General features: G+C 35.4%; 2 protein-coding genes across 7 annotated transcripts in view; both read left to right on the top strand.

The window, feature by feature from the left end:
• Positions 1–17,890, top strand: part of LOC136835014 (pyruvate dehydrogenase phosphatase regulatory subunit, mitochondrial-like) — a 75,968-nt gene extending 58,078 nt beyond the window's left edge. For all 6 annotated transcript variants that reach the window (XM_067098047.1, XM_067098046.1, XM_067098045.1 and 3 more), the window contains 6 exons: positions 7,766–7,914; positions 10,710–10,908; positions 11,754–11,876; positions 14,597–14,743; positions 16,283–16,458; positions 17,307–17,890. In XM_067098047.1, the coding sequence (XP_066954148.1) occupies positions 7,766–7,914; positions 10,710–10,908; positions 11,754–11,876; positions 14,597–14,743; positions 16,283–16,458; positions 17,307–17,529 (1,017 nt within the window). In that variant the 3' untranslated portion in view covers positions 17,530–17,890. The remainder of the gene's footprint in view (positions 1–7,765; positions 7,915–10,709; positions 10,909–11,753; positions 11,877–14,596; positions 14,744–16,282; positions 16,459–17,306) is intronic.
• Positions 17,891–23,909: 6,019 nt separating this feature from the next.
• The window catches only part of ND-B22 (NADH dehydrogenase (ubiquinone) B22 subunit), a gene marked incomplete in the record, with an annotated part of 5,167 nt that continues 2,820 nt past the window's right edge, over positions 23,910–26,256 (top strand). The window contains 1 exon segment of the mRNA XM_067098041.1: positions 23,910–24,072. Coding sequence (XP_066954142.1) covers positions 23,974–24,072 — 99 coding nt within the window.

Below are 26,256 nucleotides of genomic sequence, written 5' to 3'. Positions count from 1 at the left end.
CCTATCTGTTAAAGCATCTGTCCCTCCAAGCAGACATCATGGTTCTGTAAGAGACATCATTCCAGGCTTGGTTTATGAGGCTTTTGCAATGGAGGATGCTGAAGTGGCTCTTCCAAGATTCTCTGGGTGTCAGCTCCATATCAGAAGTCACATTTAAAGTATCTGATATAGTGCTGTAGTGTAGAGTATTTTGAAATTAGAGATGACTTGCTGGCCCATAGGTCTGGATAAGAGAAGTTTTGTTAGAGGCCAAAACCTTCACTGTTCTAAAGTTAAACTCCTCCAGCAATTCAGCCTCCAGGAGTGGAGGATTAGCAAGAGCATGTCAGGTACAAAAACGGCCTTCAGAGGCAATTGTTTTCCATAAAGGTACTGCCCAACACTACGGTCAACTACTTCATTCGCCAACTTAATACAGATTACCTGGTCCCCAAAGCTTTACTGTTAGCCCTCCATATCACATTTAATTTATTTTTAATAACATTATTTTTCTTAAAAAACCTCAGATTTTCTGAGTGATAGACAAGTAAAGGCTTCAGGTTTAAATCCCTACTTGCATTCCCACAGAACAAAAAAGTGAATCTGTCCTTCACTGGATTGTGTCCTGGCAGTAACTTCTCTTGAGTGATATACATCCTGTTTTGCATTTTTTCTGAGAACAAGCCCATCTCATTACAGTTAAACACCTGGAGAACAAAACCTTCAGCCTCTACATAGTCCTTGAACTCACATATTTTTAGTAGAATTTTTGTCAGAATCGGCAGCCTCCCCATGCCTCACCACATTGTGCATGCCACTTCTCTTAAATTTCCCAAACCACCCATTACTGGCTTTGAACACTTCAGTACAACCTGTATCAACTCTCATTTCATGGTGATTATAAAGAAATCAGCATGCAGTTGTCTTGCTTTTTCATATATGATGGCCTCAGAAACACTATCATTGGCTAGCTGTTTTTTGTTTGTCCAAAGTAACAACAGTCTTCCAACCTCTTCAGTTGTCTGAGATTATTTTGTAACAGATTTCACTCCCTTAGCAACATCAGCTGCTTTGATGGCATTCCTACATTTTATCATTGAAGAATTGTAGTTTTGGTCATACAAAACTCCTTAACCAGATTAGTTACATGGATACCACATACATAGCATGCTATGACTTGCTTTTGAACCAATATCATTTTTCTACCTACATGTCTCTTCAGTTTGCTGCCATCCCTAACCTCCTTACGCCCCGTGATGACTTATTTGCACTAGAATCTCCAAAACCAACGCAAAGAAACATTAATGACAATTTAGCAGCATTGTGCACGAATGACAACTATGCAAACTGAGGGCTTTCACTTTGTTCCAGCTGAGAACTGCACACTCATGACACCCCTAATCCCATATGTGTTCTAGCAGGTTGTCTTCGTTTGTGTGAAGGATGAGCAAAATTGATGAACATGGAACAGTTTTTGCTTTGACAACACATTCATGAACCAAGTTACTATTTATGAATAGAGCCATCTGAGTACTGAGGTACCTCTGTAATTGATAATGAAACCTTTCATAATACCATTCTAATTTCTTTGTTGTTGTGTTGGGTATATTTTTGGTCATTATTAATCATAGTTTTAATCCAGAATGTGACAGTATCTTTTCAGGTTTAGTGTTTTACAGCCTAGTTTATGAGGCATCTGTCATTATGCTTTTGTACATGTTAATGTAGTCATCATTGTTAAATGTGTGTGGGGGAGGTCCAAAGACATGGTTTGATTACTGTCATGTCATCTGTGTATTTTATGTATTATATAAACCAAATCTTATAATGTGGGTAATGAACTTTGCCATTAGTGGCTTATCTTTTAACCTTTTGGTTTGGTTTGTGTCTTTGTCTGTTTGTTCAAAGGTGGGCCTTGTGACTGCCAGCATGTGGTAAGATTTTTGGAGAGATATGACTATAACTTTTGATGAGGCAGGACATTATTGGGAGGTGGATTAATTAGCTTTTGTTCAAATGGTCCAAGCTTTAGAAACCAAAATCAGATGCCATTATCATATGGTAACCAGATGCGATGATTTCTTATGCAAAGTAGATCTGACCGGTTGTTATGTCACCTTTTAACTTATAAGATTTTATTTGGATCATAACAACTAACTACTTATGGTTGATAACTGTATGTTCTTGTAGGGTTTTCATGCTGGAAGAATTATTCTCTCTCTCTGATTGCATTTTCTCCTATTCTGAATGTTGCATTTCAAATGGAAAAGTTTCACACCTTCAATTTTTAAAAGGAAATATTAGAAATGTCATACAAATCTGATAACTGATGTAATGGCTGAACATTGCAAAGAACAGTACTTGAAAATGAATGAAAGAATTTTGTACATAATTTTAGGATTATATTTTTCATAAAAAAATGCAGGTTGCATTCTATATAAATTTAATTTTTGAAATGATGTTTTAATGACAAAGGCAGATTAAAGCTAGTTAAAATGCATGTTTCCATTTCTTTTTTAGTAACCTCTTTTGTACTTGTAGAAATATAAACCGTTGTCTTTTTTTGTAAGGATATCCTGGAGTGCAAGCTGGAAATAGTCATTGAAACTGGTAACAAGGTAGTTACCTAGTGATAAAAGGGCTAAGCGAAGGAAACCTCTACTCACCTGCTGTCACCAAGCACTTTTTCTTTGGCTATTGTCAGATGAGGATGTCTTGCTGCACTCCTGCCAACTGTCTATTTGAAACTTCTTTAATTTTTTTATTGTATGTATAGTGTTTTTGTCATTTTTTTATCAACTTGGATTTAAACAAGAAAAGTGAACAACGAAAAGTATAAAGAAAGTAAGCTTCTGTGTAGCGGCTGTATTTCCTTTGTGTTGCTGTAACCATTGTAAGATAGATAACTATCTTGTGCTCTCCAACAGTTCCTCATTGAACGGGTGGGTACCATTCTCAGCTAGCACTCTACTGGCCCCACGTTCGATTCTACGACCGGCCAATGAAGAATTAGAGGAATTTATTTCTGGTGATAGAAATTCATTTCGCTATAATGTGGTTTGGATTCCACAATAAGCTGTAGTTCCCATTGCTAGGTAACCTACTGGTTCATAGCCATGTAAAATTAATCTAATCCTTTGGGCCAGCCCTAGGAGAGCTGTTAATCAGCTCAGTGGTTTGGTTAAACTAAAGTATACTTTTTGTGCTCTCCGACAGTGCTGACATGGTGCGCTTACATAGTATTTTGTTATCGGCCATACTCCTACTTTATTCCTTGAGGAGTGTACAACTCATGGACAGAGGATGGTGAAGAAATGTAAGTGTCCTCCTCCTCCTCCTCCTCCTCCTCCTCCTCCTCCTCCTCCTCCTCCTCCTCCTCCTCCTCCTCCTCCTCCTCCTCCTCCTCCTCCTCCTCCTCCTCCTCCTCCTCCTCCTCCTCCTCCTCCTCCTCCTCCTCCTCCTCCTCCTCCTCCTCCTCCTCCTCCTCCTCCTCCTCCTCCTCCTCCTCCTCCTCCTCCTCCTCCTCCTCCTCCAAAGGATATGGTTGACACAGGGTTCTCTGAGTATGCTCGAACTGGTGTTTCACTGTATACTTTCAAAATATGACAAGTGTCTCAGACTCTCTCTGTTCATATTTTTGCCGAGGTGCCCAGAGGAGGGTTGGTGCTTCTTTGGACTGAAAGTCATGGATCTCTCTGCTTTAGTGGAGATATCCATGTTCATGAGGAGCTTCGAGCAGTCTTGTCTTCCTCCGCCCCATAACTCGGGCACCTTACAAACCCTTGTGGGAGGCCTCAGACTGAAATCTTGTGGCCAAGACTGTCTTCCTGGTGGCTTTAAACTTAACAAAACTTATTGGAAAGTTACATGGCTTTTTATATTTTATCTGCCACTCAGAGGGTTGGGAATCTCTCTCATTCATATTTGTTCATGAGTTTGTGGCAAAAACTTGGCTCATGTCAGTTCATGATGAGATAAAGGGCTTTTCAGTTTCCTTTCTCTGGAACTGTTGGTGATTTCCAGATGAGGTTTCTATATGCAGTGCAAGCTGGAAGGTGCTTCTTAAGAAGGACCCAGCCTCTTAGGCCAGAGTGTCAGTGCCTGTATGTTACTGTCAAACACAAGAAGATTATGCCCAGAAACACATCCTTTTTGGTCTCATGTTTTAATCAAATGAGCTTATGACTTCTGGCGAAGTAGATAGTCATAGTTCATGCAAGAGCCCACCAGGTTAGGTACATGAGAACTTACCATGCATTTCAGAGCAGTGTTTCAATAGTAAGTCTCTGACTTGTAGTTTTTTGTTCATCAAGTTTCTCTTGAACAGAAAAGCATCTGACTTAAGGTACGTGGAGGCCATAAGACCTGGGATTAATGTTAGAGAGACTGGCTTCTCTTCGTTAATGCATATTTTCTCCCTCTGCGAGGTAGCAACTGAGATAGAGTATGTGGTGGATTGGGTGCAGGTGCAAGTAAGTTGTATAATCATGCACCCAGTCGTAGAACGTCATCTTATAAGAACTATTACCTCTGCTCTCCCTTGTAACAAAGGGGGTGGAGTGTTGGTGGTAGATCTATAATCAGAACTTTTTTTTTTATTGGCTTGGTGAAGGCAGGTAAGTGGGGATTTCCTCCCATTCTTTCTCCTACCATAAGTTAACTGCCTTGTTAACAACAGCTGATTCCAGCTCACACTGAAGGATTCTCATACATAAAAGCCTCTGGTTTGTATAGCTAGGAAAATTTAAATTAGAAAAAAATTGTTGTTTTGGAAGCATATTTCTACTAGTAAACAGGCAAGTATCTGTTGTACAGCATTTAGAAACTCATGAGTATTTAAAGGAACAATGAGTTTTTATCCCAGTGATGCTTTTTTTATTAGCATGGATGTTCTCATGTTCATGAATGTATATATCCTTGTACAAATTATTTATTCCAGTTTATGTATGTTACATTTATAGTTTTTAAGTGCATGATCTGAGTACTGTATTACCTTATCCTGATATGTATTTGTCTTTTTGCAAGGCCATCCAGTTTATTTGTGTGAGTCATCCATTTACATTCTTATCTGTACTGATATTCAACTGATTTGGCACTTACTCTTATGACATTACCTTGGCATACAACATTACTGTGGCTTACATATTCACTCTCTTCAGCAAGCGTTAAAATTTAAGTACTGTAATGCCAAGCAACCTATTGAACACAAAAATCATTCTACATGGATACTCTTTCCTCATATTCTAATTGCCTTTTACCACCACTCTGCTCTGACAACTCTTTTGCACTCTTTAGCTTCCAAACACATCCTCAAGTCACAGAGCTGTGAAGTGTCCTCAGTGATAATGTATTTGCACCATGATCACAACAATTAGATATGTATGTTCTATACAATCTTTGTTTTCAACACGAGTCTGTAGATACCTGGATTTTATTTTACATTTTATTATCCTTTGGCCTTCTCAGGATCAGTAATTTTTCTATTTTGTTCGTTTTTATTGGCTTGTCCATATTAATAACTGATCTAATGGTTAAGGAGAGGGCATGTTAAATATTTTATGTTCAATAAAAGCTATGAGATGTAAGCTCAGTGTAGCAAAATATCTTAACCTTACATGTTCACTGAAATGGATGAGCTTCAATCAAGCACACTGTAAATCTTGTAAGACATTTCAAAGTCTTGAATAATGTGTTTTCTTGACTAACCATACATATTGCTTCACTATAGATGATCAGATAATTTTTCTGTCCCCTTGCTTTCATCTGATTTAATGTATACAGTACTCTTGTTAACACAAGCAATAAACATTATGATAATAATGATAATGATAATAGTAAAAGATAAATTATACTAAGCAGAAGAATGGTGCAATGTAAGAAGTTATTTATTGACAAGGGTGACAAATATATTACGATGTTATAGGGACCGGGGCTTAGGACCAGGTGGTGACTTTAGCCCTTCATTGAGCTCACTTTCTGAAGCCATGTTATTCACTACAATACAGTACGTACAGATGCAAGCGTCAGCCTCTACATAAGTGGATGGTGAAAGTGGGAGGTTACAGTAAAAGCAGGGATTATATATTCAGGTATTAAAAAAAATTCAATACTATCATCAGTACAGTAAAAAATCCATGACATTTATGTAGAGATGATTATTATGTATTAAAGTCATGTAATATTGCTTATATAATGCAAAAAGAAAAAGACAAAAATGTTTTCCATAGGAAGAAAATCTGTGTATACCATAATTAAATAACTTAACTATGCCACACTTTCCCATCATAGATACTTCTTACAGTCATAGTAAACCATCTAAAGATATTGGTTGCTGCCTATATTTAATATATTTAATGCACAAGCAAAAGAAAGGAACAAGGTTCAAGGGATTAATGCTGACAATGATTAAGAAAAAGAAATGATAAATTCTGGTGGAATGATCAGCAAGGAAGTGGAGGCAAAATGAAAGCCTTTGACCTGCAGAACAGACTATGTGAGTGATGTGTTATCCACCTGAGACCTGAGGATGCATGGGGGAAGCGCATATTGCTGCAAGTGGACAAATTAATTTTGGAACTGACTGGAGTGTCTCAGAAATTTGTAGACTGCAATTTTGGGCATAATTATAAAAATCTTTCCTAATCCCTCATATGCCTTATGGAGAAGTAAGTTATATACCAGTCATCTATTTAGCATTTACTTCTAGGTATACCATTCTCTCAAATTCAGCATATAACCATGTTCAACTTATGTCTCAATTAGCAAGACTTCCTTTTATGGTTCCTCACTGCAATTTTTTCACTAAAAATGCCACCTCTACATCATGATGCTTCATAGTCATCATGATTTTGACAAAAGATCAATTTCATCAGGGCAGTATATTTTTTCTTTTTTCTTTTTTCTCTTAATTCAGTTAGTAAAGTCTTTTTCCCTTCCCCTTCCTCAGATATCATTGAAGGTATGCAAAGTCTTTGTTGTTATTTATTTGGTTACATTCAAGTACATTTCAAAATTGATAGCATGAAAATACACCCTAATTGTCTGTCCTTTGTATTGTTTTGATCTCAGATCATTTTGAATAACAAAACTTTTGCATATACTGATATTGATATGGTCAGTTTTAATACAGCATGTGGTGCTCCATCTCTAATCATTTTTTAATTTTTCTTACAGTTTAAGATTTTTTTCTTCAGTAGATATAATAAGAAGCTTTTTACTCTATTTCTTATCAGTAATCTTTCCTTTGCTTATACTCAGGGTTCTTTAAGGCAAACTGCATAATGGATTTTTCAAAATTGATTAAAATAACAATAACTATTTTTAATCTGGTTTGTTTTGTATGCTGTAAAAATTATTTGTAATTCCTATGTATGTGGTGTACAGTACTGTACTATTGTATTTTGAATGGTTTCTTATAGGGTTAAAAACCAGTGTGACCTTTTGTCATATCACCTATTTTTCATCAAATGTTGTTTATGTATTGAATAGTCTTGTGAATTGAAGTAAAGGCTTATCTTCATGTTTTAAAGATATTTTCACTTGGAAATGGATAGTCGAGTAAGCAGATCCAGTTAAGTATTTTGCTGTCCAGGTTGTGGTAAGATGCAGATAACCTCTTGAATATTTTCAGTGCTGAGTATGTATTTTTGAATAACATGAGTCCTGTTAGAGAAAAATTAAAGAATTGTATATTTGTTTTTGTTTTGATTGGTATCCAGTTTATGTGGTGGTGAACAGTTGTTATGATGTAATAATTCAACTTAATTTGTAATTTGTTCCCTCTCAGTCTGCTGGCAACCAGGTGGTGGAATACATGCAAAAATTATGCAGTAATGACGTCAACACACCTGTAGGTGGCGTGATACACTCAGGAATGCAAAATGAGCGAGGTGGATATGAAAATGATTGTCTTCTTATACGACGAACAGATAACAGGTACAGTAATGGGTTTTATAATTTTCATTTTGTTGGTATGTAACAAGAAAATTATATTATTATTATTATTATTATTATTATTATTATTATTATTATTATTATTATTATTATTATTATTATTATTATTATTATTATGTAATTTAATATAATCACAGAGTCAAAATACTTGACTCTCTTAGGGCTAGCCAATGAAGTATTTAAATTGCAAGCAAAAGTTGTTCATATTGAAATACAAACTGATGCCTTTTAAATGGAGAATATCTTTTAAATAGTTACATGGTTAGTTTATGGTGGTTTTAGTGACTGAGTGGGGATACCAACCTAGCTTGTAAGGCGTCACTTTAACTTTCGACTGTGTTGTGTGAATTGCTGCCATTCTCACCTTGTCATAGTGGTGGATTGTGGAGAATTTGGAGTTTACAAAGCAAATAAATTACTTTTTTAAAGCTAACTTTATTAATGTATGAACACAAATGACACACTCATACATTTGATACTTATAATAATACTTGTATACTAAAAATTTACAATAATATTGTTTAACAATGCTTATACTAGGGTGTATTTACAATTAATAGTAACCTTATGCTAAATGTTGACAGAAATAATAGTAACTTATCATACTAGCTTACAGCTTCACACTTTCTAAAGGTATCATGCAATAATAAATTTCCTGTATTCAGAAGTGTCAGAACATGAAGTTCAAACTCAATATCTCAAACAAACACACATCCAACTCTTGCTGTTACAAACTAGCTAGCATACATTAAACGCCAAACTCTACTGTCACAAAATAATATCTGAACAGTAAATTTCACCATCAGATATTAACAGTAAACAGGTCCACACTTACGGCAATATACAATATCTTTTTCTCTCTTTATTGTAAACAGTCATAATAACATCCTAAGACTGTGTCTAAGTAGAAAGGGCACAGCTTTCTGTTTATAAAAGTGTGTCTATTTAGCACACCACAACATCCTCAGAGGTACATACCAAGGGATGGCAGAAGAGAAAATACACAAAGGACATAACAGAATTAAGCCATCCTCAAGCTGGCTGCTGCCACCTGTCACTCCTCACTGTTGCAGTCAGCTAAACCATATGAGGGTACAGTTGAGTCTTGAACTTCAATCTATAAAAACTTGACATTGCCAGAGTGAAGTGACAAACTTCATAATAATTATTACAAAAAAAAAATTAAAATGAACAAAAACTAGCTTCATAATCACAAACTTCACTGCCATATTCTGTCCCCCTAAGTCACTTCACTCTGTCCTCTCAAGTAGCCCCCCACTTCCACAGTGGAGGGTTAGGGTCAGGAAACCCATTAAAATCTGCAATTTCCTGACTTTATATCATGTAACAACTCATCCACTTCATTTAACACGCCATTTATACTTTTCAAATTACCATTTACTCCCCATCTATTTGATCATTCATTTCATTAATTTTTCTGGATAGTGAATTGCTCTCTTATCAGAAACAAGCACACTATAACTTTTGTCTTGATCCATCTCTCTCATTAGCTCTTCCATACTGATTGACTGTTCTCCTGCACTTATACTCTTGTCTTTCATTCTTTTTTTCATTCTTCTAGAATGGCTTTGACTATCCATTAAGAATAACTGTTGTCATTTAAGATACTTTATTCACTCTCATCCAATTTATTCATAGCTTCCATTTTGAAACATTCTTTCACTGGATGCATTCTCAGATGCTCAGGAGGTTCTCTCCATTGGAACAATTTATTGTGATGTGCTCTAATCTCAATTACACTTTTATCCTCATATGGTCTCATTTTTGAAGTGTGTAAAATGGAAAAGTTTTCATAGCTTATTGATGTTCATCATATTTTACATTTTAATAAGCAGATCTTGACACAGTTATTCTAGACTTGCTGGTTGCCAGTTTTTACTAAATGCAAAATTTGTTCATAACCTGTTTAGTATTTTTTTGAATGGTAACTTGACATATTGTAGCCTATTTTTTTTAGTGTCCATTTCCAGGGCATGGGTTAAATTATCCTGCAGTCAGATTTTATGCAACCTGATTTGTTCCACAATGTCAGTTTCTTGGTGCTTGATGTTTTCCACCTGTTAATTGTTTGGTTACATCTTTTGAATTAGAAACAAAAGTTTATGGGATTATTAAATTTTCACTTTTACAATCATTTTTTATTAGTTTAGCCAGATTACTTAGCTTAAAAATAAGTTCTTTTTGTTATATAGAAGCACTGATGATATTAGAAAGAACTGAAGATGTAATTGAAAGTTTAGGAAGAAGATCCAATGTTAATGGTAAGTGGAATGGCAGATCTTTGTGAGAGATATTGATTGATTGATGTCATTGGAGGGAAATTACAGAGATCATTTGAAGAGTTTGTGAGTATTTGTAAGAGGCAGTTAAAAGTGAATTCTATTAAAATTAATTGCAAAGAGAGCAGAATCCAAGGAGATTGTGGAATAATTATTAGTATTTATAATGGAACAAATGGATCCTCATCCTTAGACTTTTTTTTTAGTAAATATTCAGTTACCAGTAGAATGAAGTAGGGGATGAATCATGAGCAACTGGGATAAAAAAACTGGAATATCAGTAACTCTAGGGAACCAAATTTTCAGTGATGTAATATAAGTAATTTTATATTTTTGGAGAGAGGTGTACTCAACATTCAGTGAATACTATCAGTTATTGTGATGGCTTTTAAAGTTACTGCATAAAATGGTGGACATAATCACTGATTATCATAGATTATATTTTCTTGTATACAGTAGTGGATTTTCTGATTCCAGTTATTTAATGTTGGCCCCAACAACTCAACAGACTCGCATTATGGACTGGATGAGAAGGCAGATCACAGCAGATGCTTGTGTATCTGTAACTGATGTCACATCTATGTATACTGTACTTAGTGTTGTAGGGCCTAAGTCGAGAGAAATGTTATCCCTAATGTGCAATCAAAATCTCAGCTTCCATGGCCATATGGCAAAGGTATGTTCCCATGTTGCACTGTCATTTGATAATTCTAATTGTGTCATTACAAATGCATCAGTCATAAGAGCCTTCATTAGTGGCCTGAACGTACCAGACACATGCATCACAAGTTTTGCAGATAGAAGAAGACTAGTGACAGTTAATTCATCTGCATGTTTGTTCAACCTGTCAGTAGGTGGTAATTATCCTCATTGTTTTGCATGTCTATTGTCAACACAAATATGAAAAGCTCCCCATCTCTCATATTAGCATCTCTGATAAGTTGATATTCTTGTTGTCATGGGTAATTTAATCCTGGCTTTGCATTTATTTAGAAAAAGTATGTTAATGACCATTGTTACTAATAGGCTATGTCTCTTCTTTTATTTTATCATGCTTTACATGCTTTACCTCCATAATCTCTGCAGAAAACTTATAAAACTACATGCAATGCAGGTACTAGTAGTGGTTGTGTACACTTAAAACTATATTTTAAACTATGACCTGGTCCAAAGTCCAGGTGTACAGGCATCATGTGTGGCTAATTTGGTTAAGTGCTTGTAAGTTTTGTTTCTATTAGCTCTTTTATAGTTTTTATGACATCTTCAGTTTACCCTAGTAAAATTATCTACCGTATTTCCTCAACTTTTATTTTAGCTATGTTTTCTGTGTAGTATGTACTTACTTTACTTTGCTTAACCTTATAATTTTCAGTGATCCATTCTTTCTCAATATGTATACTGTATTATATGTATATATGTGTATGTGAATGTATTTTCTAATATTAATTTGTAAAAAATAATAATTACTTTAAATAATAAATTTGATTGTAAAATTATTGATGAAGTTTTCTCTCTTTTCAGGAAATTAATATAGCTTATGCATCTGGTGTCCTAGTATTGTCATTTACACACATGGGTGAGCCAGGTTATACCCTTATCATACCAGCTGAATATACACTTCACATCTATAACCAGCTTATGAAAGTAAGAATCCTTTGAAAAAATTAGTTTTGATTCAAGAACTTATCGTAACAATCAAAACCTAATGAATAGCCCACACACTCTACAAACCTCTTATTTTTATCATGCTCGACCATCTAGTATGGTATGGTATTAGTCAAGAACAGAGTACCTGTACAGTCTTTAACATGCATACAGGCAGTCCCCAGTTAACGGCAGGGGTTCCGTTCCCGGCTGAGCGCCGATATCCGAAAATCGTCAATTACCAAAGCATCACGGTAATTATGGTAACAAATGGCATTTACGACGTCACTAGCGCCAATAAACTGCTTAACGGTGCCGTTAACTGCTTACCGACACCGAAAATCACTTACCGCCCCTGAAAGTCTGGTTAATGACGTCGTTAGCTAAGCGTTGTAAAACCAAAATGCCATTAACTGATGCTGCCGATAAGCAAGGACTGCCTGTACTGTACTGTGTCTCATAGGTCCCTGCCTCCTCAGCTAATGATGTTGAATATATGGGTTAGCTTTTATACCTTCAGTTTTATAGCTTGTTTCGAGAAAGTTGGTATGATGGTTTTTCTAGTCAGGATGTACAGGTAGCATGGTTCCTTCAGTGCATTTTATTGTGTCTTTCTATGTGTGTTAGGGCTGCTGCCATTTTTTAAATGCTACGTTACTTTGCAGTAGATAATGGGGTGCTGCAGAGAACAGTTATGTCACCTTTGTTCTTTGCCTTTTTCATGGATTTTATGTTTAAGGGAAGGTTTAGGTTAGAGTGCTGACAAAAAGCTTAATAACCTTAGATTCACAGATTATTATTATTATTATTATTATTATTATTATTATTATTATTATTATTATTATTATTATTATTATTATTCAGAAGATAAACCCTGTTCATATGGAACAAGTCTATAGGGGTCATTTACTTAAAATACAAGCTTCCAAATAATATGGTGTTTATGTGAGAGAAATTACAGAAGATATCAGGAATATAGAAAGAAGAGATCAGAAAAGAAAAGCAGGAAAAACAAATTAATAAACTGATAATTATATAGTTAAAAATATAAGTAAATTATTTAAGTGCAAGCTAAATTGTTTTAGGGTAGTACAGTAATGCATTGCATCTTTGCTTGAACATTTGAGGTTCTAATTGCACAACTTCCGCAGGGAGACTTTTCCTTAGTCCAACGATGGGAGTAGTAAAAGATGTTTAGAACTGAGAAGTTTAACAGCATGGCACATTTACTGCATATTGGTGCTGTTGTTCAGCAAATCCAGTTGCTCTTGGCAAGAAAAGAGGATCTTGAATTAATTGTGATAGCAAAAGCTATCTATTAAAATACAACATATGAAAAATTAAAAACAAAGCATGTCTGGTCATTTGTCCTGATCTTAATGACCATTCTAGGGACATACCATACTAAAATAGCCATCAGCATTTCATTCAGCTTCCTTTTGGGATTTGAGTCTGATACTGATAATGTTTTCATTAGCAGAACATTACAAGATTACAAAGCTTGTGTATTAGATTGTAGCATACATCTTGAGATATGGGATGCAAATTAAATCTAAGAAAATATGAATATGCACAGATGAAATAATGCTAGATAGTGAAAGGATTGAGTTTTAATCTCTCTCATATTTAGGAACAAAGATATCCACTACAAGTTCTCTTGAAAAAGACAAATCAAACAATGGATAGGCTGAATAAGGTTTGGAAATTAGATTGAAATTGCATGATAAAGATAATATGTTAGCTTAGTACAATCTACATTGCTGTACAGACGTAACTCATGTACAGTAATAATGAAACTATATGTAAAAGCTTTTCTAAATTTGAGAATCAAGGTTTAGAAGATTATTAGGATTCAGGTGGCAAGGTAGAGTGAAATTACAGAAGTTCTATATGTAGATGAGATAATCATGAAAGGGAGACGATTATGACTTACACATGTCCTGACCACCCCTGGAAGAATAGGACTTGACAATAATAGCTGATCTTCTTTTTGGCATCGGAAGAACTGAAGGCCTAGATCTGCTTGGATGAAAACTCTGAGATGATAGATTTGAGATTGGTGAAAGTGAAAATACAGGAAAGCTATGCTTGACAGAATTTCAAAAACTTTTTTTTTCATGTCTAGTATTGATGATTCCTATTGTTTTGCCCTAACTGAGCCAGTTAGCATACCTCTGGGAGTCTGTTTTCTGGGAGTGCCATAGATCTTAACAAGTTACAGTATATGTTTCCACATTGTCTGAATGCAGAGTAGTGACTCAACCTAATTAAAATGAAAGATTCATATTTTATGTAAAACGGAAAATTTAAAATGTTTTTTCATGAATATAAACTGTTTTACTTGAAGTTCTCTTTTCACAACATCATGGATTGTGTGTACGCAAAACGTGTTGAGGGATCCCAGCTGTATACTGTTCTATATACTAGCTAGCTGGCTGCGCTACAAGCAGTGATTTATAAATAGAATAAAGTATGGATATTGTGAATCTAAAACATAAAGTATTATGAAAATGTCTTATAGAAGAGGGGCAGCAGTGTAAAGTTTAATAATCACATGCTTTTATTGTGATTTTTCTTCATAATCTCCATTACCATTTACTTGCTTTCCATGATGTTTGTTTTTTATCTTATTCATATAATTAGCAGTGACATTTTTCATAGCCTCACCTTTTTGTGCATTTTTATATGTATTCCTGTTCTTATATACATCTGTATTTCAGATTGGTCATGATTATGGGATACGAAACGTCGGTATGATGACAATGCGATCATTACGAGTTGAAAAATTTATTCCATTTTGGGCTGAGGAGCTGGATTCTTCTGTAACACCCTATGAAGTTGGACGCGGGTACAAGGTCAAGCTAAATGTAAGTGAAATGTAAGGTGCTCTTGAATGTAAACTTTTCCCTGCTTTGTATTTAGTATAATAAGGCTGAATGACATTTGATCTGGCTATTTAAGCTTCATTTCTGTCTGTCACCATGCATGGAATTAATGAAATTATCAGTAGAGTAATTCTCTATGAATGAATGGCTCATTAATAATTCACTGTGATGATAGTGAATTTAATCATAGAAGAGAATTTTACTAGTTCTTGGAGTATGTCCAAAAATTTTCAGATGTCAAGGAATGTGGCTAATGGATTTATCCTGGTGAGTTAAACAAATAGAAGAGAATTAAATCTCACACTTAATATCTTACATCCTAGGCTATTAGCCTGGTATAGTCAAACAGAAATGTCATGAAGCACTAAGTAGATCTGAGACATTGTTACTTTTCCGTAATTTCATTAATTAGCTCTTGCATAAGTTGACAAATAGTGTAGATGTGGCTGACATGTTGCCATATCCTTATGTCAAGTCAGGAGGGTTGGTAGCTTAAGGCTGTTTTTATTTGTACCCAACTCTGATGACTGGAAATGAAAGGCTCCCCACAGTATCAAGTGCATAAGCCTTGGAAGTGATTTTAGGTCCACCTGTAGTTTTAAAGGAAGAAAATCATAGTTTTGATCATGCAGTGCACCATACAATTGGTGCAACTAAGCCAAGAAAACTACACTATATTATCATATATGTATAGAAGGGGGAACAGTGCAGAAGAATTTGAAGCTCCTGTTGTCAAAGACAAAAAACAGGAATACGACATGGAGTGTAACATGCAGTGATGAATTTGATATGCCAAATTATTGGCCAGAAGGGACACAATTTCATATAAAGAAAATACTGGGCTCAGTGGTTGCAAAGAACTTGCAAAATGCCTGAAGAGATTAGATTAAAATATAAGAAGAGTTAATGAACAGAAATTTTACTTAAATGAAATGATATCACAAGTGCAAGGACAAAAGTTTCTACTTGACATAAAACAATCGTGATATAGGCACCAGATCTTATATTTTGAGAGTGGAGTAACCAATGTTGTTGCAAGGCCAGTTTAATTTAAAATCAAACAGCAACAACCTCAGAGGGTTTGTATAAGTAATGAGATTTGATGACTAGATTAAAATACATTGAATGGAGGAATGCAGAGATCAACATGGAATGGAGGAAAAGTTGCGTTGTTGATAGTGGCAACCTTGTTTCATGACATTCTGGTTTGACTTCAGTTGTTGTTACTGTCTTTCCCAGAGGAGATAAATGTTTTATAAACTATCATGAACATCTAAGGAAAATATTGACGTCATAAGAGTGATATTATGTATTGGTAAATAGTCAGAATAATGTCACAGGGAGAGGTTTTAAATTTATATTTGTTTTGTGCAATAAGAAGCTTTAACATGTTTGTCTTTTGCTAATATGAATAGAACTTGCTGATGTTTAATCTTAACATTTTTTTGAAGTGTAGTGATGATTTGTATTTGTTTTTTCTGTTGATTCTAATGTCTGTGCATTTTTCTGTATACTTTTCAGAAAGAATACTTTATTGGAAAATTTGCTCTCATGCGTCAGGCCAATCAGGGCATGACAAGGCGTTTGGTTCATTTCACATTAGACGAAAGTTTTGACCCTGATGAAGATATATGGCCATGGGGAGGAGAACCTATTTATAGGAACGGCATATATGTAGGCAATACTACTTCATCAGCGTGAGTATAGATCTTCATTACTTTTGGTGCCTTTCATGTAAACTGATACTTTAATGTTGATTACTGCCATAGACTTATTAACCATAAATAGCATTTAACTGTAGGGAATTCATTCTGACCCACAAAGCCAAGCTTTTCAAAGAAGAATCTTGTTGTGCATGCCTGGCCAACTTTTCAGTTGCTGAAGTGATGCCTTTTCATTCTTTTGTGCGGCTGCATTGAAAATGGACAAGCTGCTGTTTCCTCCAGGATTTCTTCTGTGTTTCTGCTTTTTTTGTGATATGCAATTGACAGGATTTTAAGAAGAACATTACAAGTCTTATGGCAGGATAGAATCAGAAATACCATAAGGAAAATTACAAAGTTCTGTATGTAGGTGAGATAATGATGAAAGGGAGATAGAGATAGCCTGGACATGTCTTACACATAACCCTTGGGAGAATAGTATATGACAGTGTTAGCTTGGGCTCCTGCAAGCAGCAGTTTAATTGAGTTATAAATACATCACATATGCAACTTATAAATTATTTTGATTTTTAATAAAGGTAATTAGCATATTCCATAATGGTGAGAGTGATTGTGTGAGCTTATTTTTAAAGTGATAACAATTCTGATTTACATAAGTTGCCAGATTTTGAATATCAGAGGGAGGTAACACACTTTGGTAAGTCTATGGCAGCATGAGGTCTGAACCTATACGAGAGGAAATCATTACTCCAGCAGACAGTTTATATTACCTAAGTGGAGGGGTGAGAGTACTGGTGAGATTATGTTTATGTTTCTCTTGAATATATTCAGCGTCTTAAAAAGCCAGCTGGTAAATGATTGTCTCAATTTCTTTTTCCCAGATATGGATTTACCCTGAATAAAATGGTATGCCTTGGATGGGTGAAGCATCATGATGGCAAAGTTGTAGCTCCAGAGTACATCTTGGGCAAGTCTCGCTTTGAAATAGATATTGCAGGACGGAGATATCCTGCTAATGCTTCTCTTCAGCCTCCAAAGATGCATGTAGTGAGGATGGATGGCTTTGCATCATACAGGCCTAAATTAAGAGGAATTGTTGCATAGTAAATGTACATATACCAAACAACTGCAGTCAAAGCCCACACAGCCAAATTCAAAGTTCTTTGAATGCAGTTGATAGTGTTTATACTGATATTATTTGATAGAGTATTTATTGATGTAAAAAGTAAATTATTTTATTTGGTACTTTTGCTAATGATAAATGATGATCATCAACTTTAGTTACAGCTGTGCATAAAGTACATCTTAAGTAATATTATAAAGCTTTGTAAAAAAAATCAACTCGTGTGTAAATGCATTCTTCAGAATGTGGTGACTTTTGACATTTTGATGTGGAGTGCAGGGTTGAAATTTTAAGGCTTGATATTGTGTTACCAAATAATTTAATCAGATATTCAGTATATTTTCTATTGTTTCATTTTAAAACTCATACCTATATTTTTTATGTGGGCTTCTTACAGGAGTTGAAACTGATAATTTATGAAGTACCAAGTTCTTATTTTGAGTATGGTGTTTTGTTATATATGTTTCAAAAGTTTGAAACAATTTTCAGAAGTAATAGCCTCTGAGCAGTTTATTTGTCAACCAGCTGCATTAATCATCAGTCTTTATGTTTGTCATTTTTCACTAGTCAAGTAACTTTATTTTAAAGTATAAAAGATTACCATAATTTTAGAGTATGAAACAGACATGGTGGTGTTTTAACTCAAATTATTGCTCAGATTTTTCTTTATAGAAAATCAGTTATAAAGTAGGTGTGTTTATCTGAAGGCTATTTATGTTAACAAATAATGTTATCAGTCATAAGCTATATTATATTTAGAGAACTTTTAGATTCTTTTTGTCTTAGCACAACCCTATCACTCATATATGCCCACATTCATGGTCTTTAGTGCCTATTAGACAGAAAAAGATGGGCAGTAACATGGTGCTTGTGCTACTTGGAACCACAAGTACAAGAAGCCATTTTTAAAGGTTTAGGGCCATAAGCTCCTTGTTGGGAGCAAATGCAGCCATGAGACTTTGGGGATAGCAACTCTGCCTCCTACTCTTTCCTCTATCAGTGGAGAATGTCATTCGGAACTGAGATGCAAACATTAATTGTGCTTCAACAAGGAAAGATTGAGTGCTAGAAGATATGTCGTAGTTTTTAGCAGTCCCACTTGTTATCACTGAGTGAGGTCTTCTCTTAGGTGACCTCCTGGGATTCACTGAAAGTGTCTGACAGAATACATTAACTCTTGTTGGGGATTAGTGTTGCACCAGGCTATGACTTCGAAGACAGACTATGCTTGTAGGAGGACAAGATTCAGCTAAACTGATTGCTGAGGTAGCCATGACCTGCAGGATGAGGAACCCTTCTCAGAAATACTAGATTTGGTGTTAGAATTTTGGATTGGAGAGTCAGCATAAGCACAGAAAGAGGTATCAGCCACACAACCTAAGACCTACCCAGCCCACATTGACCCAAACTGCCATATTTTGTATCGGACTCTGGCCAACATCATAATGAATATTGTTTCAAATGTCAGCTTTGAGATGGAAGGTAGGGGTAATTTCTGTTTGCTTCCTGACCACCGTCTATGTAAGGTATATAATTTTCATGGCTTGTCACATGCACATCCTCCCTTGTCTGCAAGGCACACATTCTTTGCAGGCATTTTCATCAGTAGCTCTATCCTTAGTCACATTTTTGCCAACAGAGATTGATGTGATAGTGCAGTTTCTAAGGGATATCATGGCCATAGCAAAATATCAGAAATGGTTGGTGCCCAGCTTTCATAGGGAACCAAGTTGTAGAACATTGCAAAGGCAGTAGGCCAGGCTTGTATTTTTTACATGTTCCTGGAGAATTTGGTTTGGAAACTGAGAAACTGACCTCAATAGCAACCCGGGCAGCCATCATTGAGTTTCGATAGTGATTCAAGCCTTTCCAGATAACTATTGACATCAGTCAAAAGCCAGCAGCCTGGTCATTACTCGTATCAGCAGAACAGGCAGATGAGGATGCCCAGCACTCCTGTATATTCATATCCTTCTGTCCCCAATAGGACAACTCCAGCCAGGAGTCACCAGTTGCCCTTTTGCACCAGGAAGGGCTGATGCCATATGCCTCAGAAGGCCCTTGTTTAGAGGGACAGGAGGAAGTGTGGATGTTATTCTCCCACTGACTGTTCTTCTTCCAGGGATGGCATGTTTCATGAAATCTGGAGAGTATGGTAATGGTTAAAAATGGCGTTTTGGGAGGTAGTTGTCAGGAATGTCTTATGATTTCCTTTACTGAAGACCAACTTCTCACTCCTATCATGGCCAGTAGGCTTTGATTTGTACAGTCAGATTTCTGAGAGATTCCAGGTTCTTAGTAGAGAAGTAAGGTCAGAAGTTGCAGAAGTGGGCAGTTAAGGAGGAACTGGATGACTTGCTTCCATTCTGTTAAGGGAATTAAGGAAATGTGTCAGAATCTTCAACATTTTTGACGTACCCATTTGCCAAATTTTTAAAGAAATGCAGTTTAATAATTTAATAATTGAGATTTAAATTTTAGTATTAAAGACAACTGTTTGAGCCATCTTGTGAGAATCAAGTGTCTTGTAACTGGTTGGAGATGAAAACGATAGGAGAATTGCTACCTCATTTGGCCCCCGATTAAAGTTGAACTCTACCAGCGTTTGGGATGCCTCACCAACTGAGAAAACTTGAAATCGGTGTTATCTGTGAGAGCTGTGTACCTGGAGATGAACATCAGCGCAGAAGCAGCCCAAGTTCACCCTGGTGAGGAAAGACTCAGGAGGTTGTCATTTAGCACAGCCAAGTTATGGCAGTCCTTGACTGGACATCTGAAAGGGTATGGCTACAAAATGCCAACATTCAAGACTGGAAAAGTTGTATCACAGTTGATGAAGTGTTAAAAGGATGGAAGGTATGGCTACATTAGTAGAAGGGAAAAGTGGCAATTAGTTATGAAAATGTAAAAATATTGGCTTGTGGGCAGTACTGTTCATGAAGAAAGAATGTAAAACAGAGCTTTGTTCATTACAAACCAGTTAGTCCTGAAAAGCCTTAATTCATGCAAAGAGCTGTGCAGTCACACAAACTTGTTAGATTCTCAAAGGCAAAGACCATACTGAACATGACCAAACCGTAGGTTAATATCATACATTCATACTTCTTAATGATGGTGGTTTATAGTGTTTTTGCATTTATAACAGTATTTACTTAGTGTCTGGCTTCCAGGCTAGTGGTGTCACTTGCCACGGGGTGTTGCTGTAAGTACTGTTTTTCATTTGTTTCCATAAGCAAGTAATTTGAGTACAGTATTGCTAATTTGAATGTCTATATTGGACTTAGTTTTCTGTCACCTTGATTAATTGGATGTAGTAATTTTATGTAACAGTTTTCAGTTATTGTAATATATGTTATGTAGTTGTTTTTTCTTGCCTGATTCACCATAATGGGTTATGTTTGATTCTTTGTTTTTTGTTCTCAGTGTTATTTTATGCACTGGCTCACACATTTGTTTTCATGCTTTGGTTTAAGGTTTTGATCTTGACATTATTGAACAATGAGTGCTTATGATGCTTTGCATAGACTCTTAAGTCCCCATTGCTTTTGGTTGTGGGAGTTTTCTGTAGTGCTATAATCAGTAAGGTTCAGCATACATTTTTGGGGGATAATAAAACATTGCTTCATATAGAAAGTACAGAATTAAAGAGAATGGAATGAAAGGAAACGTAACAAGAAATTCTGAATGATGATTATGATTCGTAGGTTGCAAATATTCCAACCTGGTTTTTGTAGCATTCAGTTTATGTACTGAGGTACTGTATTCTCTGAATTGTTAGATCTCACATTTATTATTTTTATATTCAGAAAATGCTTATGATACTGTATACTTAATGTTATGTGAATATATTTTGATGTATTGCATGCTTGTGCACAGTACAGTATTTATATATTCTGAGCTTCCTTACATTAACATGAAAGGCTGCTAGGCTCTCCTGTCATCATTAAGTGATTCTTCTATAGATATGTTTTTAGTCACATCTACTAATACTTTTTTAGTCTTCCACTAGAAGCTTACTTGTTTCTGTTTTACAGGTAGAGAGTTAGCCATTTAAACATAGTCACCTTCCATGTGACTCATGGACCTTAAATCTCCAGATAATCTCATGTTTTGTAGTCAAAATCTGCTTGCCCATTCTTTCATTCTCTGCTTTTGCTGCTCTCCTTATGACTCAAGTGGAATGGCAGAGAGAGTATTTAAATCAGTAAACACAACTAAGGTTGTGTTAACAAGAACGGAAGCAAAGGAAATGGAATTGGGAGAGTTACCTTAAGAAATGGAATAAAGGAATTTTATACTTGTCAGCATAAGAAGAACTAATAATGAAAAGAAGAACCAAGATCATATTGTATGACAAGGCAAACCTGTGAGAGGTACAACACTCCTGTTACCATGGTAATGGACTGTAAGTCTGGAATCAAGCAAACACCAAGAAAAACAATAACAGCATCATATGTCGTGGATAGAAATTTGTTGGAGATAGGTAGGTAAAACAGAGCAAAAGACAAAAATCTATGATGCATCATTAAGAACTGGATATCTGTATGCTTCTGAGACATTGTCACTTAGGAAAATTGAGAATATTCAGAAATGATGTGAATACAAAATGGTAAAATTCATAGTTTGAGAGTATTGTGAAGATTATACACCAGCAAGGAAGTAACAGAAATACATTATGTTGTGTCAGGTTGGCAAAATAGATTGAGACCTAAGTTGCTGAGTTGTTTTTTGTGTGATGAGTAGGGAAAGTTTGTTAGAGAAGATAAAGATATGAAAATGGCAGATGCTGCCCAGTGGGATGGTTCATGCTTCATGAAATGAAAAGAGAATTAATGAAAGTTTATAAAGTAGTTATAGTAGAAGAAATGGGAAAGAACTCGCTAGAAATCTAATTCTGTAAAGGGAAAAATTGTAAAACCGAAAATGATGATCCAGTTTTCCAGTAATTTTCTTAAGGTTGGGTTGTATTCTATGAGCATTAAAATCGTACCTCTAATTTAGTTCACGCAGATTTTATCTCGATATTTGTCATTTTGAGAGTTCCAGTATTAATTAGAGAAGTTCATAGTGTTGGTAGTATGTTGGCTTCTAGCAAGCTAAATATGAAGTATGAAGAAGAGAGTGAAAAGTAGTTGATATATTGGTTTACATTTTATTCGTTGCCAATGTTTAAAGAAAATTCAACATCAGAGATAAAGTTACAAAGGATTAGAAACAAATGACTAAAACCAATATAACGTTACCATATATGGACAGCGTTATAGTGGAATACAGCTACTGAATGAGGGAACAAGTTGTTCATTTCTCAGTGATAAGGATGGGATCATCAACAGCAGTTCATACAATAATATCAAAATCCTCAAATGAAATATAAGATTTACACCTGCTAGCTTGATCCCTAATACTGGTGAAATTCTTTTGCAGAGTACAGAATTCTATGGATTACTCAACAATTGAAATCAATTGGCACTTTCAGAATAGCATCATAAAATCAAGATTAGTGAAATTATATATATATATATATATATATATATATATATATATATATATATATATATATATATATATATATATATATATATATATATATATATATCATATATATATATATATATATATATATATATATATATATATATATATATATATATATATATATATATATATATATATATATATATATATATATATATATATATATGTGTGTGTGAAATTAGTAATGCTTTTAGATTTATGTTTAAAGAATATGTCCAAATCTTATAAACTAACAATTCAGCATATAAATTCAACATGTTTATAATGATAGCAAAGTTACAATATATATTGCATTTATTAATTTATTCCTTCAAATTACCATATACAATATATTTGCAAATTTGCTGTAATCGTAAAAAACGTTCATTTAATGTCTAGTTCTATCAGTCGTATCTATAAAGAAATAAATGTTCGTGTAATCTGAAACTAAATGAATCCTATGAAATAATACGAAGTTATATCCGATGTGCGTCTAAGGCAAATTGTCGTACGTTAAATTTTCATGTATAATTGGAAAAAAAATACTATCAAAGGAAGCAGGGCATAATTTTTACTCTACACAACCAGGAGCGACAACGTTGATTTCCATAGTCTACCATCCAAGTCTTATTAATTTTGTTAAAGAAGAGGCATGTAAGGTGTCCGTTTCTACTAGTTTGGTCTTTGTTACAAATAAATCTTGGTAATTACTCTCACCCAGCATTACAGTCTTTTATTTTATATAATTGTATACGGATTTTGTTAATTATAGTAATTTTTTTGTAAAGTTTGTAGAATTAATACGCTTTAAAACTATATTTTGAATAAATCTTACATAAACTTGAAGGAGTTCGAACGTGTATATATTCCCGTCGGTGAAGACGACGACATCCCAGAGAAACGAAAGAAAGATGTCGTTTCTTCAAGTTGAGGTTATCTCACACACGAGAAAAGTGTGTTCTTTGTACAAAAGAGCTCTCAGAAACATTGAGGCATGGTATGACAGGAGGTAAGAGATGTATTACTCTTGAGTATTCACCTAGAACAGGGTAGGCCAGGCTTGCTGTGAACTGAACTTACAGTTGATGGCATCATAAGATTTGGGTAGGCTTGGGCATTAAAAATATATATTTAAATAATCGTCAGGTCTTCCGGTGATCAAGTCATACCCTTTTTGTTAACTGAGAGTATGCTATACAGTTAAGCCTAGGATATGGTAATCTCACAGTTTCAGTTACGTTGCAGTTAGCTTTAATATTGTTTTTATTTTGGTCGGTTGGGGGCTTCTTTAAACTCCATCTGGCATAAATATTTAAAGCCACTTATAAGAAGATCAAAGCCATTTAAGCAGCGACACATGTAGAACTAAGCATTATGTGTGTGTCGGGTATTTCCTTTAAAATCACTCTTCCTATAGTATTTTGGTTGCCTATCAAGAATTTATTGTTATTTTTTGTCGGTCGACTGTAATTAACCTGTAATTAACCCCAGAACTGATTGTTTTTGTATGCTGACCATCCTAGGATGCTAATGTGCATGCACAGTGTTGTAGGGGGCTGTTGGTAAAAAGCGGTTTCCTTTACCTGGGGGTTCAAGGGGCTCTGCCCCCCAGCTAAGTAACATGACCTACTAGGTTGGGTTAGGTTAGTATGGTTCCTTCTATAATAGTATTCCTTATCTAATCCCCTCTTGAACATTTGGCTTCCTAATGACTTTCGTATTTGCGGAATCATTCCATACATTCCGTGCGGAGTTATTAGGCTTTAGGGTAAAATTTTATAAGTTGCCAATATAAAATAATACCATGTAACCTAGGGGTGTTTACTGGTTACAATTTTGCCACATTAGCTATGGAGGGGGTGGGGGACAGGTATTGTCTTACCTCATAAGTCGTAATTTGATGAGGGGGTCTTTTCAAAAATGTAGGTTACAATTTCATATCGTGTATTGGCAACTTGTAAACTAATACCCCTAGAAATACTGGGACACAGCATAACCCAACCTTCCCTTAACATTGGAGGCTCTTCCCTGAGCAGGCTAGGAACTTCAAGTCCCGGGTTCCCATGACCTTAATGCAACATTAAAAATGGTGAAAGATTAGGTATTTGTAAGTAAGAGTTCTGCACAGACTAGCCCCATTACCTTGGAAGTTGATTTTTCCTATACTTTTAGTGTTGCTGATGAAGGAGGTGGTGTTGTTTATTGTCAGTCAGTTATTATTAACATCGTATCTACCCAACATGGTTGGGGATCCTTTGGGAACACAGGGTTTTGGAAACGGGAGAAAGACTGGATTGCCATATTGTTGTTATGGAATGGTTCCGCATGCACAAGTCACTAGGGAGCCATATGTTCAAGAAGGGATTGGCTAAGGAAACCTATTCTAAAGGGAACTATACTAACCTAACATACGCTAACCTAATCTAACCCAGCAGGCCATGTTATTTAGTCGGGGGGCCCCGGTGAAGGAATTGGTACTTTTTACCAAGCTCCCCTATAACACTGCGCATGGGCGATAGCATTCCAGGATGGCCAGTGTACAACTTCTGAGGTTAATTACAGGTTAATTACAGTCGACCGACAAGAAATAATGGTAAATGCTTGATAAGCGACCAAAATACTATAGAAAAAGTCAATTTCCAAGGTAATACCCCATGAGGAGCTATTGCTTAGTTCTACCAAAATTTAACTTTAAACCATTATCGCATATTGGACTTGAAAGTTGTTTGCTGTGTTTTGATGTGTGCCTTAAAAACATTTCTGACATTTGCTCAGTTAGCAGATGACTTGACCTAACCTAGTGTACCAGGTGCATGGTATAGTAAAACGACGATCGAGTGACAGGGCAGAGCTAAAATAGATTAATACTGGTATGTCAAATCTACAAAATTCATGGAATTTAAATTGTACCGAATTAGGATTTTTAAAGAGATCTGGTATAGATTTACTCCAGAATTTTTAATTTTTAAACATCTAACTTACCTGGTAGTTATATATATAGCTTAAGTCCCTGACGTCACGGCAGAATTTCAAAACTCATGGCAATCGCCTATCGGTAGTCAGGTGAACCACCTGTGCGCCCTCTACCCAGGTACCTGGAACCATTCCAACTATTCCTCAGATCTTCCCTGCCGCTGTGTCGGTAACATCGATGGAATTTCGCTCGTAGCCTGTGTTTTTCGCAACTTATTTTG

Source organism: Macrobrachium rosenbergii, chromosome 54, assembly GCF_040412425.1.
Source record: "Macrobrachium rosenbergii isolate ZJJX-2024 chromosome 54, ASM4041242v1, whole genome shotgun sequence".
Classification (NCBI taxonomy): Eukaryota; Metazoa; Arthropoda; class Malacostraca; order Decapoda; family Palaemonidae; genus Macrobrachium; species Macrobrachium rosenbergii.
The sequence above is the reverse complement of the archived record's forward strand: the minus strand, read 5'-3'. Positions and strand labels throughout refer to the sequence as shown.